Source organism: Gymnoscopelus microlampas (assembly GCF_963454915.1).
Source record: "Gymnoscopelus microlampas genome assembly, chromosome: 2".
Classification (NCBI taxonomy): Eukaryota; Metazoa; Chordata; class Actinopteri; order Myctophiformes; family Myctophidae; genus Gymnoscopelus; species Gymnoscopelus microlampas.
In genome coordinates this window covers 11,574,132-11,587,987 of record NC_139939.1, presented here as the reverse complement: position 1 = coordinate 11,587,987, position 13,856 = coordinate 11,574,132, and the positions used below count along the sequence as shown (strand labels likewise).

The 13,856-nt window shown below is 40.9% G+C and overlaps 1 protein-coding gene across 1 annotated transcript; it reads left to right on the top strand.

Moving 5' to 3' along the window:
- Window positions 1–351: 351 nt before the first annotated feature.
- On the top strand, window positions 352–13,208 carry LOC311034832 (kelch-like protein 12). Its single transcript, XM_084042853.1, has 12 exons — window positions 352–550; window positions 1,547–1,732; window positions 2,000–2,134; window positions 2,232–2,426; window positions 2,719–2,862; window positions 8,108–8,276; window positions 9,217–9,351; window positions 9,804–9,932; window positions 10,091–10,414; window positions 10,537–10,693; window positions 12,006–12,122; window positions 12,283–13,208. Exons 1-12 carry the CDS (start codon window positions 521–523, stop codon window positions 12,338–12,340), a joined length of 1,779 nt encoding a protein of 592 aa, XP_083898979.1. The 5' UTR covers window positions 352–520; the 3' UTR covers window positions 12,341–13,208.
- Window positions 13,209–13,856: the final 648 nt, after the last annotated feature.

The window sequence follows — 13,856 nt, the reverse complement described above, 5'->3', positions numbered from 1 at the left end:
GTCAAGCTACACATGTTTCCTGTTTTGGTTCCATTCGTTCATCCGTTCACTGCCACTGTTGCCAGATTCCGTGAGAGAAACAAGCAACCAGGTCTAGAAAAAAACAGCCCAAAAGAAGCGACTATGGGTCACATGTGCACTTTAACATATACATCAGCTATTTGAAAATAGCAGATCTACAAGCACAACGCGTCGTGATGCGACGCGTTGTGAGCTTGTAGATCGACTATTTTCAAATAAATTCTTGCTGGGAAATTATAATAAGCAGATCTGGCAACCCTGTTCACTGCTTGGCACTGCTGCAGCCAAAGATATACAGCAAACTTTAATATTTTACATTGTTGACATAAAGTCACTACAACAACAGAACCACTAAATATTCTACTCCGTTTCCCTCTTGTAGAGAGACTATCCCACTAATTCATGCACTAATCCCACCGTCGTTGTTTATTAGCCTAGCCATTAGCTAGCTGAGCTCCATACCATACCAGGGGATGAGTGAACCAACCATAGATATATCATGGAACCAACAACCGTTACTACAGACAAGGTCAGTGTTGCTATGTCCGCTTGTTATAAGTGACTTTGGGCTTGTGTTTCTGTAAAGTTGCCCCCCCCCCCTTCGGAAAGTGTTTTGTGCCAGAGTATCCCATACACTATTTTGTGGAAATGAAAATATTCCAAAATGTTCACTTTTTTTTCAAGATTTTTCTTTGAAAATAGCAGATCTATAATAGGATCGGCTATTTTCAAAGAGTCCAGATGTATACCACAGTGCTCATGTAGCTCTCTTCTTTTGGGCTTGTTTTCATAGACCGGGTTGCTTATTTCTCTCGCAAAATCTGGCGACACTGCTCACTGTACTGTAGCACGCTGAGTGCAGCATTGCTGGCTGGGTCTGCTTCTTGCCATGCTTTGAAATCACAACCTTGCACTGTTGAGCCATTCTGTCTCTTTTTATTGGTTGACAAAATGTTTTTGAGTGCATAATGTCTCTGTCTCTCTGGTCTGATGCTACATTTAGAAGTCCAATCTAAACAGCTCAGATGACATGTTTTTAAGTTTTAACAAAGGACATCCATCTTTATGGTCAACACCCCATCATGCTCAACACTGTACCACCCTTAGCAAAAGCTGTCCTAAATACATATCTTGTGTATGTCAAGTGTCTAGTAGTTGCATTACTTTACACAAGGAGTAAAAGTGCATCACTTTAATGCATATTCATTTATTTTAGTAATAGGCTAATGACTTTTTGGAAACAAGCCCTTAGGGCTTTTTGTGTTATTCTTTTAGCACCCATTGTGTAATCGTACCACTACTATTTGCTAATAAAGTATTCAATCAATCAATCAATCAATCAATCAATCAATCAATCAATCAGTCATCATTGGTTTGTAACCCTAACTGTCACCAAATCTCAGGTGATTCACTAGCTCTGGTCCATATAACGTTGGACCAAAGCTAGCGATTCACATGCTAAGTAATCCACAATAAATCAATAATTGGAATAATTAAAAAGATGTGTAAATTAACATTTGTACAGGCTGGTCCAGCAAAAAGGAACATGGATAAAATGGTGTTCATGGAGGAGACTCATCCCAACAAGGTCTTAGAGGGCCTAAACAAGCTTCGGCTCAACAATTCGTTGTGTGATGTGATTATCTGCTGTGGAGGAAAGGAGTTCCCCTGCCATCGGAATGTACTAGCCTCCTTTAGTCCTTATTTTGAGGTAAATGCAGACCCTCAACTTTACATGTGAGCATTTATTGACCTGGCGTTGAAAGACCTATTTCTTAGGAGAAAAGAAAGAAAGACATCTACAAGCTCAGCATGTGTTGTGAGCTTGTAGATCTGCTACTTGTATTCAATTCTGCCTTGGCTTTCATGTGAACTGAATATCATTTTATATCCAGTCAATTAATTGTTGCGAATATGTAAAGAAAGGCCTAAACAATGAACACTGCAGGTCAACCTTTTTCAACCTGCATTCAACCAGGCCATGTTTACAACTGGAATGATGGAGTCCAGAGAGCACAGGGTTAACATCAATGACATGGAGCCTGAAGAGTTTGGCTCACTGGTGAGCTATGCCTACACATCAACGGTGGACATCTCCACAGCAAATGTGCAGGTATTTCTCATCATAAGTTGTATAAACCGCTATTCATTGTCTCCAGTTTTTACCTGCCTGCCTCTGTGCTTAAAATAACATGTTTTATTTGGTCTAGGCCCTGCTAGCAGCAGCAAACCTGTTAAATGTTACTGCTGTTAAAGAGGCCTGCTGTCGTTTCCTGAAGGATTACAACATGGATGAACAGAACTGTGTAGGGATTCACCTCTTTGCTGAGACCCACTCCTGTAAGCAACTGGAGCAACACAGCATGGATTACATCCTTGATCACTTCAGTGACGTCTGTCATCAGGTCAGTGATTGAGGGATCCTTACATTTATAAAGTTGTTTGTCTGTTGTAGGAGTGTAACAGTTAATTTAACCAATGTATTTGATCGTTTATAAAACTGAATCGATTTGAATGAAATGATCGATTTGCTAAAATAGTAGTCATGCCAGTATTGTAAAAAAAAAAGAAGGAAAACAATGCAAATGGCTGATCTACAAGTCTCATAACTCAACCAATGTGAGCTTGGGTGTCTTTTGGGGCGTGGAAATGTTTTGGAACCCCAGAGCTAATCTACTGTATTTCTTCTGCCCCTAGGAAGAGTTCCTGTCTCTCTCTGTGGATAAACTGACAGAGATTCTGGCCAGTGATGATCTCAATGCGCCCAAGGAGGAGATGGTGTTTGAGGCTGCCATGATGTGGTTAAACAAGTGCCCTACCCGAAGGCAGAGCTTGGAAAAGGTCAGACTTGTTAAGACGAGCTTGAAGGGATGCTATCATGATGTGCATTTTAGTTAGCTGTTAACACTATAAACTCATTAGTGTTAAAGAGTGTATACATGGAACCAAATGATACCCTAAGGGTCCATTTGCTTCTACTTATACACTCATGATGTATTTCTCGGGCAAGTATCCAGCCAGATGTGGCCATGGTCCATGACTGCCATTACATCAACCTGATTCATAATATTCTGAAGTCACAATTGGCAAGATTGCCAGGGTGGCACTGGTTCAGGAGATAGAGCGGCCGACCGTCTTGGAATCGGAAGGTTCCCAGTTCGATTGCCGGATCCTCCTGGCTGGTCGAGGTGTCCTTGAGCAAGACATGGAACCGGAGCAGGTAAGGGTTCCATGTCTGAATTCCATGTCTGTCCAGCACTGTGGATTTAATGTACACTGTGCAGCCTTTGGAGGAAAGTATTAGATAAATGCACCATACCATTTTTGGGCGGTGCAATGTGAGGTTTGGACATCGACATTCGCTGCACTGTGATTGGCCACCATTGTACCCCCCCATTGTACACCCCTAACCCCTACACATTCAATGCAAATCTATACTATCCGCCATTGTACCCCCCTAACCCTGCACCGTGATTGGCCACCATTGTACACCCCTAACCCCTACACATTCAATGCAAGTCTATACTTTTCTTTAAGTGAGCTTCCATCACTGTGATGACCACTAGCTGTGACTTTATTGGCTGACTATTCAGGACTGTGATTGGCTAGTGAAACACATGACACATGTGCATAGCCCTATAAATAGGACTATGCACTTAAAAAAACACATTTATGGTTTGATTACTGTGACCACACCGCCCACTTCACACTGGGTGTGATTTTTATTACTATTTTGCTCACTGAAAATGTACTGATCAGGTCTGATGATGTGGTTGATGCCATTATGATGCTAGATAACAACAAGGCATATGGCGTTGATCAAATCACAGGTTAACACCTCAAATATGCAAGCAATAACATCTGCCCTCTACTGGCCATGTGTTTTACAGGTCTGTTGGTTCATGGTGTCCCTCCAGACTCAATCACCTCTGTACAATTAGTGTCCTTAAAGACAAGGCAGGTAAACTAAACGGCATTGATAACTAATAGACCTATCGCTCTGACCAGCATCCTCTCCAAAGTATTGGAAAGAGTCATATTAGTACGTCTTGAAATGTCTTGACTGCAGATAACCAGTTCGGATTTAAAAAGAAACACGGCACAGACGTATGCATTTTTGCACTTAAAGAAATGATTGTCAGCTACAGTAGCTGTAATTCTTAAGTCTTCCTATGCTTTATCGATGCTTCTCGATCTTTTGACAGGATTAACCAATTCAAACTGTTTCAGAAGCTGCTTGATAGAGCCATACCTAAGCACATGGGCCCTCATTTATCAACACGGTGCAGCCCAAATAATGGGCGTACGGCGAGATCACCGCACCTTTCGGGATTTATCAATATAACCTGACGTGGGCGTCATCCTACCGTACGCTGAAATCTCACGTCTGGTAGAGACCAGTTGTTGACGTTGGCTGCGCCCGTTTATTCCATCCTAGACCTGCGGATCAGCATTGTCTGACTGTCTGACAGGCATCTGGACACATAATCCACTCATAAATATATATCTGCACTAATAAATGATCCCTGTGAAAATATAACATTTTATGAAGTTATTTAAACAAACTGCTCTTGCTTTAACGGTCATTCAGATAAGATTGTAGATCTGGCTACATTGAAAAAAGCAGATATACAAGCTCACAAGCCAGCGTCGCATCGTGACGGGTTGTGAGCTTGTAGATCTGCTATTTTCAAAATATACAGCGCTTCTGCGAGGGCACTCTCGGGAGTTTAGACTGGTGCAACGGCGCTGCTGTTATTCATTCATTAATATTCTCTCCAGGCTATCTCTCATTAATGCGGAGCGGGACGGGACTCGCCCGTCCGACGGTCCGAGTTTCACTGGGAAATGGGAATAGCCTACATGACGGCTTTATTTTAGTGTAACTCGAACGCGCACTGCTCGGTATGGGTTAAATAAATTAATATACAAACGTATTCCATTCATGGCGATGTGATTGGTATCATAATATGTAATTCATGTAGGCTACAAGCCTACGTGACAAAGATTGTAGGCTACCGCTACGGTACGGATTACATGAGAAACACAGCTGGGCGGGCGTGGGTGCGTGCGTGCGTGCGTGTGTGAGAGAGAGAGAGATGGGCGTGTGCGTGTGTGGCGAGGCGAGGGGGAAACTCTTTCTTATTGGCTTTTCATGTCTTTGGTCGTATTCTGGTTCTTCTTCGTGTCGTAAAATCGGGGCGCTTTGAGAATATTTAAGGGCGTGTTATTTAAATGACGCTCGTTTTCAGACGTGAGATTTATCAAAGCTCTGACCTGATGTACGCTAGGATCGGCTGTATAGGATCCTTTGATAAATGTGACTTTGACGTTGGTGTACGGCCGAATATATGGAAAAAATAAAATATACGCCGGTTTATACGCTGCGTTGATAAATGAGGGCCATTGTGCGTATACTGGTGTTTTGGTACGCAAATCAGAAAATGCAGGTTGAATGGGGTAATGTTACATCTGCTATTTAACGTTTACGTAGATGATCTATCTAGTGAATTAAATAAGTGCAATACAGGCTGTCTTATAGGTAACGCTATCATTAATCACCTTACTGTATGTACGCTGATGACCTGGTCGTTCGGGGTCCATACAGTGGAGGGTTACAGCAGCTATTGAAAGTGTGCTGAGATTATGGCAACGATCATCATGACATAATTTATGATGCAAAAAAGAGTAGTGTCATGATAGTGAGAAGCCATGAGGACAAGAAATTGGCCTTCCCAGCCTTTCACTTATGAGACAGTTGTCTCTCTGTGTGCCAGGAAATCAAGTACCTTGGCCACATTTTCACTGATATTCTCCATGATGATAGAGATATTCTCTAGACTTTATGCCCAGGCTAATGTGCTGCTTTGCTGGTTCAATATATGTTCAGGTCCTGTCAAGTGTGAACATTTTAAAGCATTCTGCACTCCCATGTATACAGCTTTCCTGTGGTGCACATACAGTACAAGAAAGGTAGCATGTGGAGGCTTAAAGTGGCCTACAATGATGCCCCAAGGATAGTACGGTACTTAACGTCCCTAGATGGCTTAGTGCCAGTCACTTGCTCCACAAGTGAGGCTCTATTAACCCTTTAAGACCGGGAACACATCTGTGTCATTTTAAGATTTATTTGGCCATTAAAAAATAGCAGATATACAAGCTCATAGCGCTGAAAATGTTTGCAAATCTATGAATATGTATATATTTTGCGAAAAGTTTTAACTCAAATCTTTGCTTCGGGGGGGGGGGGGGGGGGGGGGGATAGCAGATCTACAAGCTGTGTGTCTGGAATAAAGTTTGAATTTAATTGAATTGGCAGCAAAACAGGAAGAAAAGCCCATGGGCCCTATTTTCAAATTGTTCAACTAGCTGATCTACATCGACACGTTGTGAGCTTGTAGATTGGATATTATTAAAATAAATCCTCTAATAGTAACCCGGGCTTGTATTTGTTTCAACTGTGGTGGGTACCCGGCTTTTATTGAAAGGAGGCTTGTATAAGAGAGAGGCCTATACTGTAGTTCCATTTTTCAAACGGATCTGAATGAATAAATCAACATTTTGTGTCAGTGGGAGGAGGAAGGAAGGAAGGGGACAGACAAAATATAACAAAATATTTGCAGGTCACTCACCATCCTCCCCGCTAGCAGCATTGTCCCATCATCGTCATCCAGTACAACAAGTCCGTTGTTAAGAAGCTCGTCCTTCCTCTTCCTCGGCTGCAAGCCTGTTCTCCTCATCTTGCTGTCGGATTTGGGCCAGAGCCTCTCGTCCTGCAGCGCAAGGCTGTTCCTCCCTGAAGCAGAGGATGCGATCGTCTTTACTCCCGTCAGGATTCACGGTCTGTCCACAAACTTTGAAAGACTTTATGATCAGATCTTTGTCCAGCTTGTCCCAGGCAGTGAGCACCCAGTCCACAAGCAGGTGGCGGTCGGGGGCTTTTGGGTTACCTCCGGTCGTGTATTACTTGTCTACGTCTCCAGCCATCCACTGATCGTAGGACTCATGTAGACTTGCCTTGAAGGGCTGATTCCACATCACATCAGGTGCTTGGACATATTTTGTGCAGCCTCCCGGAATCACTGCGGTTGTCATCTTGTAGCCTTTCAAGTCAGCTTTGGTAGCGACACTGATGTAGCACCGGTACACGTCCCACACCAGGAGGCATGGGGTGCCAATCTGTGGTGAGATCATCATTCATCCAGCCATTCTTAGATGTGGCGACCACTGCTCTGGTGATCTGTTCCTTCATTACCTTCACTTCACGAATAGCCCTTTTGAAGACGATATACGGCTTGAGTTTAGTGCCGTCGGCCTTGGCAGCAAGGACAACGGTGAGATGGCTTTTCTCGTGTCCTGTTGTTTTCAGGGACACACTCTTTGTGCCTATGGCATCAATAGTAGTGGGAGATACCATATCGAACCAAACGGCAGTCTCATCCATTGCAATGATGTCCTTCTCTAAAATCCCTTTTAGAGCTGAGAGCCTTACCAACGTAGTCAACAAACGAAACCAGTTTCTCAGTAAGTTTATCTGGGTCTTTCTGTGCCATGGTGGTTCGTCGTCTCAGTGACATGACATTGCGCTGTAGAAACTTCTCAAGCCCCCGGGCATTAATAGAGAGACGGCTTTTAATTGAATAGAGGTCACTATTACAGGATTTACGGTATTTAAAAAAACATTTTCAACATTTTATGAAATAAAATGGCAAAGAAGTTTAGGGATAATGGGTAAGGCAGTGGCGAGAATAGGGCCCATATAATGCATTATAAACATACTTCTACATATACATGATTACTGTATACATGATACAGTAATCTTAACACATTTCAAAGCATTTTCGAATGAATGAAATGATAAAAGCGAATGGTGCCCAAAGGGCACAGTCCTAGATTTGATATCAGTATGGTCATGTTTATTAAATCTAAAGGTATAGGATACAACAAGTGGAGTATTCAAAATGTTTGAATCCTCATCTCGTCTTGCAGCAGCTGTATAGATTTGAAGGCAATGTTTAATGTTGTTCACTTTCACGCAATATCCGGTTGGACTAGTAAATAATTAGTGTTCTATTTGTTCTTTCAGGTTTTCAAGCTTATCCGTCTGCCTCTCATCAGTCCCTCCTACCTCCATGATGTGATTGAGTCTGTGGATGTGGTGAAGGAATCCCAGGGATGTCAGAGGCTCATCTCTGAGGCCAAGAACCAGCATCTCCTGCCCTCCTGCCACACAGCTCAACCACGTTCATCCACTGGTACCCTGCCTCACATATGCATGCCGTGGTGTCTGGTACCCTACCTCACATATGCATCCAGTGGTGTAAAGTAACTAAGTACATTTACTCAAGTACTGTACTTAAAGTACAATTTTGAAGTATTTTTACTTTACTGGAGTATTTCCAATTGTTCGTACTTTTACTTCTACTCCACTACTTCTCAGAGGCACATTTTAAACTTTTATTCCACTAAAATGATTTGAAAACTAGTTACTTTGTAGATTTAGATTATTATTACAAAACATACATTAACCAGTTCAGCCCTATGCATTTTGGCCATTTGAAAATAGCAGATGTAATAGCTCATTTTCAAAAGATTTTCATACATTTCATACATTTGAAATGGGACATTCTGCATAATGAGTACTTTATACTTTTGGTACTTTGAGCACATTTTGATGCCAATACTTTTGTACTTTTACTCAAGTACTTTTTTAATTCTGGACTTTTACTTGTAACAGAGTATTTCTACATTGCAGTATTGAACTTTTACTTGAAGAATGTGAGTACTTTTTCCACCACTGCATGCATGCGTGTTGCAAATGTACAGTACCTGGCAATAACAAATCATATTTTTGTCTTTTCAATACGTTTAGTTTGCTATTGGGGCTGCATAAATATGATTACATAATTATTTAATTATTTCATTATTGCATCATTATGTCAGTATTTGATTTTACAATTCAAGCTTTGATTTAGATTTTGGTACTTTTTACGCAGTTTTAGTTGACTATAACTTTCAAATGTATACCATACCAATCTTAATCCTCGATTCATTCATTGACTGCTAATTCTTGCTATCATAACATTTCACATGCTCACACACATTACACTGCTGTTACTACCTGTCCTCATGCCCATACCTGGTGATGTAAATAAAATAAATACAAATGTGTTTATGTTCTCTCTGCATGTGAAGTGATACTGATAGTGGGCGGACACGTGAGCACAGAACCGATTGTCATCGTTGAAAGCTTTGATCCCCTGACCAATCAAAGGAAGATCCTGGCACCTCTGCCCAAACCTCTATCCTTTTATGGTCTGGTTGTGTTAGGTAAGGAATACCATCAGAGTTAATCTTGCGCAGCCAGGTGATCAGAGATCTCCACCTGGAGATCTGGGGACATCTAAATTCAATGTAGGGGCTAGAACTGATTGGAAACAGTAGGGAAATTTAAAAACAAACTGTCATATTGGGACAGTATCAGGATTGCATGTAGCCCACTTTGCAGCTTACAGTATGTCACATCATGCCGGATCTATTTTGGGGAATTTCTGTTGATTTTGTTATAGCTTGATAAGTACACCATCACAACATAATTATACAGGCAAATAAATAATGTTTTATTAATGGTATGTGGTGACATCACATTGGGTATCAGTGAAGACCTTTCAAGTTGTAGATGCATACAATCTTTAATGGTTATGTATCTTGAGCTGTGAAAAACTTAATTTCTTTAACACTCAAAGGTTTTTAATCCCAATCTGTCTCTTCTCCCACCATAGGCACCAAGGTGTATTTGGCTGGGGGAGATCTTTATGATGGTTCAGCCAGTAATGAGATGTGGCGTTATGACCCTCCCCATGACTCATGGTTGCAGATGGCTTCCATGAATGAGGCACGCAGTGGCTTGGGTAATATTGTCAAATTAGGACATTCAATTTTGTTTTGGAGTAAGAGCTATATGTTGTTGCCTTGGTTACCCACCCAAGGAGAGGCCATTGGTCATCAGGTCTGATCGGGTTTGTTTGTTTTGTTTCTTTTCTCTCGTTCAACCCCACATGGTCCTTAGGCTTGGTGACGGTGGGTGGATATGTGTTTGCACTGGGTGGCTTTCATAACGACGACTATGTGGACTCAGTGGAGCGCTACGATCCCAACACCAACACCTGGCAGCTTGTGGAGTATTTCGGCGAAGTTGAACATCCCACTGGCTCTTTTTTTGTTGCACTAGATGGAGTGATCTACTTTATTGGTTCGAACGAATATGGCAGTTCTCGGAGCAAAGTGGTAAAGTACAACCCTGAAACATCTGTATGGAAAGACGCTGCTCCTATGCAGGTTCCTTGTCGTACTTCAACTGCCTGTACACTTAAAGGACGGATCTACTTTATAGGTATATGTTAGTTTCATAAAAGAACTGGCTTCAATATCACAGAAATCCGGGAACATTATAGAGTATTATAGAGTTATAAAGTGAATCACTATCCCTTTAATTCCTGTTCATTATCTATATAGGTGGTAAAATAGATAAGAAATTGCTGGACAAGGTGGAGTGTTACAACCCTAAGACAAACCAGTGGACAATGTGTGCCCCCATGAAAAAGCGACGCCTGATGCCTGGTGTGGCTGTAGTTGGTGGAATGATCTACGTAATAGGAGGGCAAGAAGACGGGTAAGAGGCTGTTGTTCTATGAAAGCTTGAAAAACGGTGGCTGCATTTCACACCAAACATTTCTCTCATGGCTGTTTATCTGTCTTCATATTAGGGATGGGTCTGAAAAATCGAATATTCGAATAATCGTTTGTAGGATGAAAATCAAATATTACTTTTTTTTCTTCTTTTTTTGGGCGGTGTAGCCGCCCCTATAGAGCATCGCAGTCCCCGGTGCCGGAAGTAAATACTCAATGCATTTTTCCCATTGACTTTTACAAAAATATTTATATAAATTAATTTAAGCCTAGAATAAAGCTATCCAGGATAGCGGTGAATCATGACCATAAAACGTTTGATTCTGTGAAAAAACGTTTTTGAAAACGGCAAAACAAAGGGTATTTATTAAATATAGTATCATATCATTAAATATAACATTTTTAAAAATCACAGAAAAAAAGGTTTTATGGTCATGATTCACCGCTATCCTGGATAGCTTGATTCTAGGCTTAAATTGATTGATATAAATATTTTTGGAAAAGTCAATGGGAAAAATGCATCGAGTATATACTTCCGGCACCAGGAAATGGCGGAACTGCGATGCTCTATATGTGAGGTTGGGACATTGACATTTGCTGCACTGTGATTGGCCACCCATTGTACCCCCCTAACCCCCACACATTCAATGCAAATCTATACTTTTCTTTAAGTGAGCTTCCATCACTGTGATGACCACTAGCTGCACTGTGATTGGTTGACTCTATTGGCTGACTCTATCCAGCACTGTGATTGGCTAGTGAGACACGTGATGAAATTAACAACCTATAAATAACACTATGCACTTAAAAAAAACATTTTTTTTTAAGTGAGCTTCAAAAAAAAAGTGATGACCACTGTGATGACCACACCGCCCACTTCACACTGGGTGTGACTTTTTAAGTTCTGTTGCAAAGGCTATATTGTCATCCAAACCTTGCCCATAGTAATTACATTTTATAGGATACCTAATATGGTTGTAATATTTATTTATTCTCTTGTGTTTACAGGAAGTAATTCTAAATTGAATTTTAGGGACTTTTGTTTAGTTCTTCAGTTTATAGGCCAATGCAATGCTATTATTGTAACCTATGATAGTCATTTGATGAAAAAACGAAGCAAATCCCTAGAACAATTTCACCCAAACAAATCCCACGCCAAAAAACAAAAAAAACAAAAAGATAATAAAAATAAATAAATAAAGGGGCGTGGTCGAATATTCAAATAATCGGTAAGAATAGAATTGTAGTAATCGATTTTCATGTTGGTCACTTTTACACATCCCTACTTCATATAGGTCTCAATGTACCATCGAGCGTTATTTTGAGCAGACGGACACGTGGGAAATTGTGGAGCATATGGGCACTGTTCGCAGAGATTTCTGCTGTGTGGCTATCAGGATTTACACGCACAGGTACAGTAGTTGACTATGGTACACAGTAAAATCCTGCGTGTTAATTCAACTTTGGGAGTGTACAAATGTACTACTGTATGTGGTCACGTACATATGTAGCACAAGGAACGGTGGACTGTAGTTAATGTAGTTTTATGTATTTGTCCTTGTCCCCCTAAAGGCTGCAGAATCAGATGACCGATGAACACACCAGCAGACAGACGGTCACTGCTAACTAAGCCCCTCCTACCTCAGTGATGGCTGTCCTCAGACCAAGCCCCTTATACTAGCACAGCCTTGTTGTTTTTTGTTTGTTTTTTATATAGTCCTATGTATGTCTGATGATGGACCATCCATAATACATAACGGCTTGTATTTTATTGTCTCCGCCAGGCCGAAAGGCATGGCGAGAGAGTATGTTTTGCACCCTGTCCGTCCGTCCGTCCGTCCGTCCGTCCGTCCGTCCGTCCGTCCGTCTGTCCGTCTGCGCCACCACTTATGTAAAACATTTTTGGATATTTCTCCTTCAGATGTTATCTCAATTTCACGCAAATCGGTACACATGATCTCTATAGTCATGTGATCAAGACGGATCTGTTTGATTTATCATATTCCATCCTGATTGGCTAAGATTGACATCTAAAGTTTGCAGGAGTGGCCCGTTTTGAACAAAATGCTGCAAATAATGAACGCAGCGCCCGATTGCGGTGAAACTTTGCACGCACATTCACACTACGTTGAGGACCAAATGCCACCCTTTCAACTTTGCCCTATTATAGTGCCACCAGGAGGCCGACTTTCGCAAAACAATGTTTTTTTTAAAATATTATTCATACAAACATCACGCAAATCGGTACATATTATCTCTTTGGTCAAGTCATCAAGACGGATCCGTCCGATCTTTCACAATCCAGCCTGATTGGCGAATTCCATTGATGGCCCAAACTAACCTACCTGACCTGGCGGAGTCCTGTGCTCCAAGGAGCACTTTTTCTAGTTTATTGTTAAATACATATTATGCTAAGGGTATTTTCCTGGAAAATGTTATATTCTATGTATGATTTTGTGCTGTGCTATGAAGCCCAGGCCTTTTGCTTTACACATGTCCTGGCGGTTATCTAAAGTTGTTATATAAATAATACAATAAAATAAAGACTGATAAAAGGTGTCTGCAGGTTTTATTGTCTTTTTTTTTAAAAATATATGTACTGGAAGTTTTTATAACAATTGTAATTATATACTGTATTCGCGTCACAAAAGTTTCATCCAGCTCAATAACAAAACCATTTAACCACTGAAGCCTTTTTTAATTAGTATTTTCTCAAAATAGCTGAACTTTCTCAGCGTTAAATAAACAGGATTTCACAGTGTAGATTGGGGTCCCAAAGTAAAAAATATTGTAGTGTAATTCATATCAAACTGGGGGTCCTTCAAGTAAAACAGTTACTGCCATGAGCTCTCAATGGTGACACTACATGGGATTGTTTATCTTGGAATATTATAACATAAGATATAGCTCTATGAAAATAACATAATGCAATATAAGATAATATGTTAATCTATGAATATAACTGTAACATAATAGAAAACAGTAGTTCTCAACCTTTTCAGGTCACAACCCCCCAAAATAATCATATTTGAACTGGGGTATAACATTTAGTTTGACCCGGTTCCACAGATAAATATTGTGAAAATAGCCGATCTACAAGCTTGTTGTGAGCTTGTAGATCAGCTCTTTTCACATTTTTTGCATCT

What these genes read in the sequence shown, in the direction of transcription:
- LOC311034832 (XM_084042853.1), top strand. Translation starts at nt 521, where the DNA reads ATGGAACCAACAACCGTTACTACAGACAAG. An exon ending in CCTTTAGTCCTTATTTTGAG is followed by an intron (nt 1,733 to 1,999) that starts GTAAATGCAGAC and finishes GCATTCAACCAG; the next exon opens with GCCATGTTTACAACTGGAAT. An exon ending in ATAGGAGGGCAAGAAGACGG is followed by an intron (nt 10,694 to 12,005) that starts GTAAGAGGCTGT and finishes TACTTCATATAG; the next exon opens with GTCTCAATGTACCATCGAGC.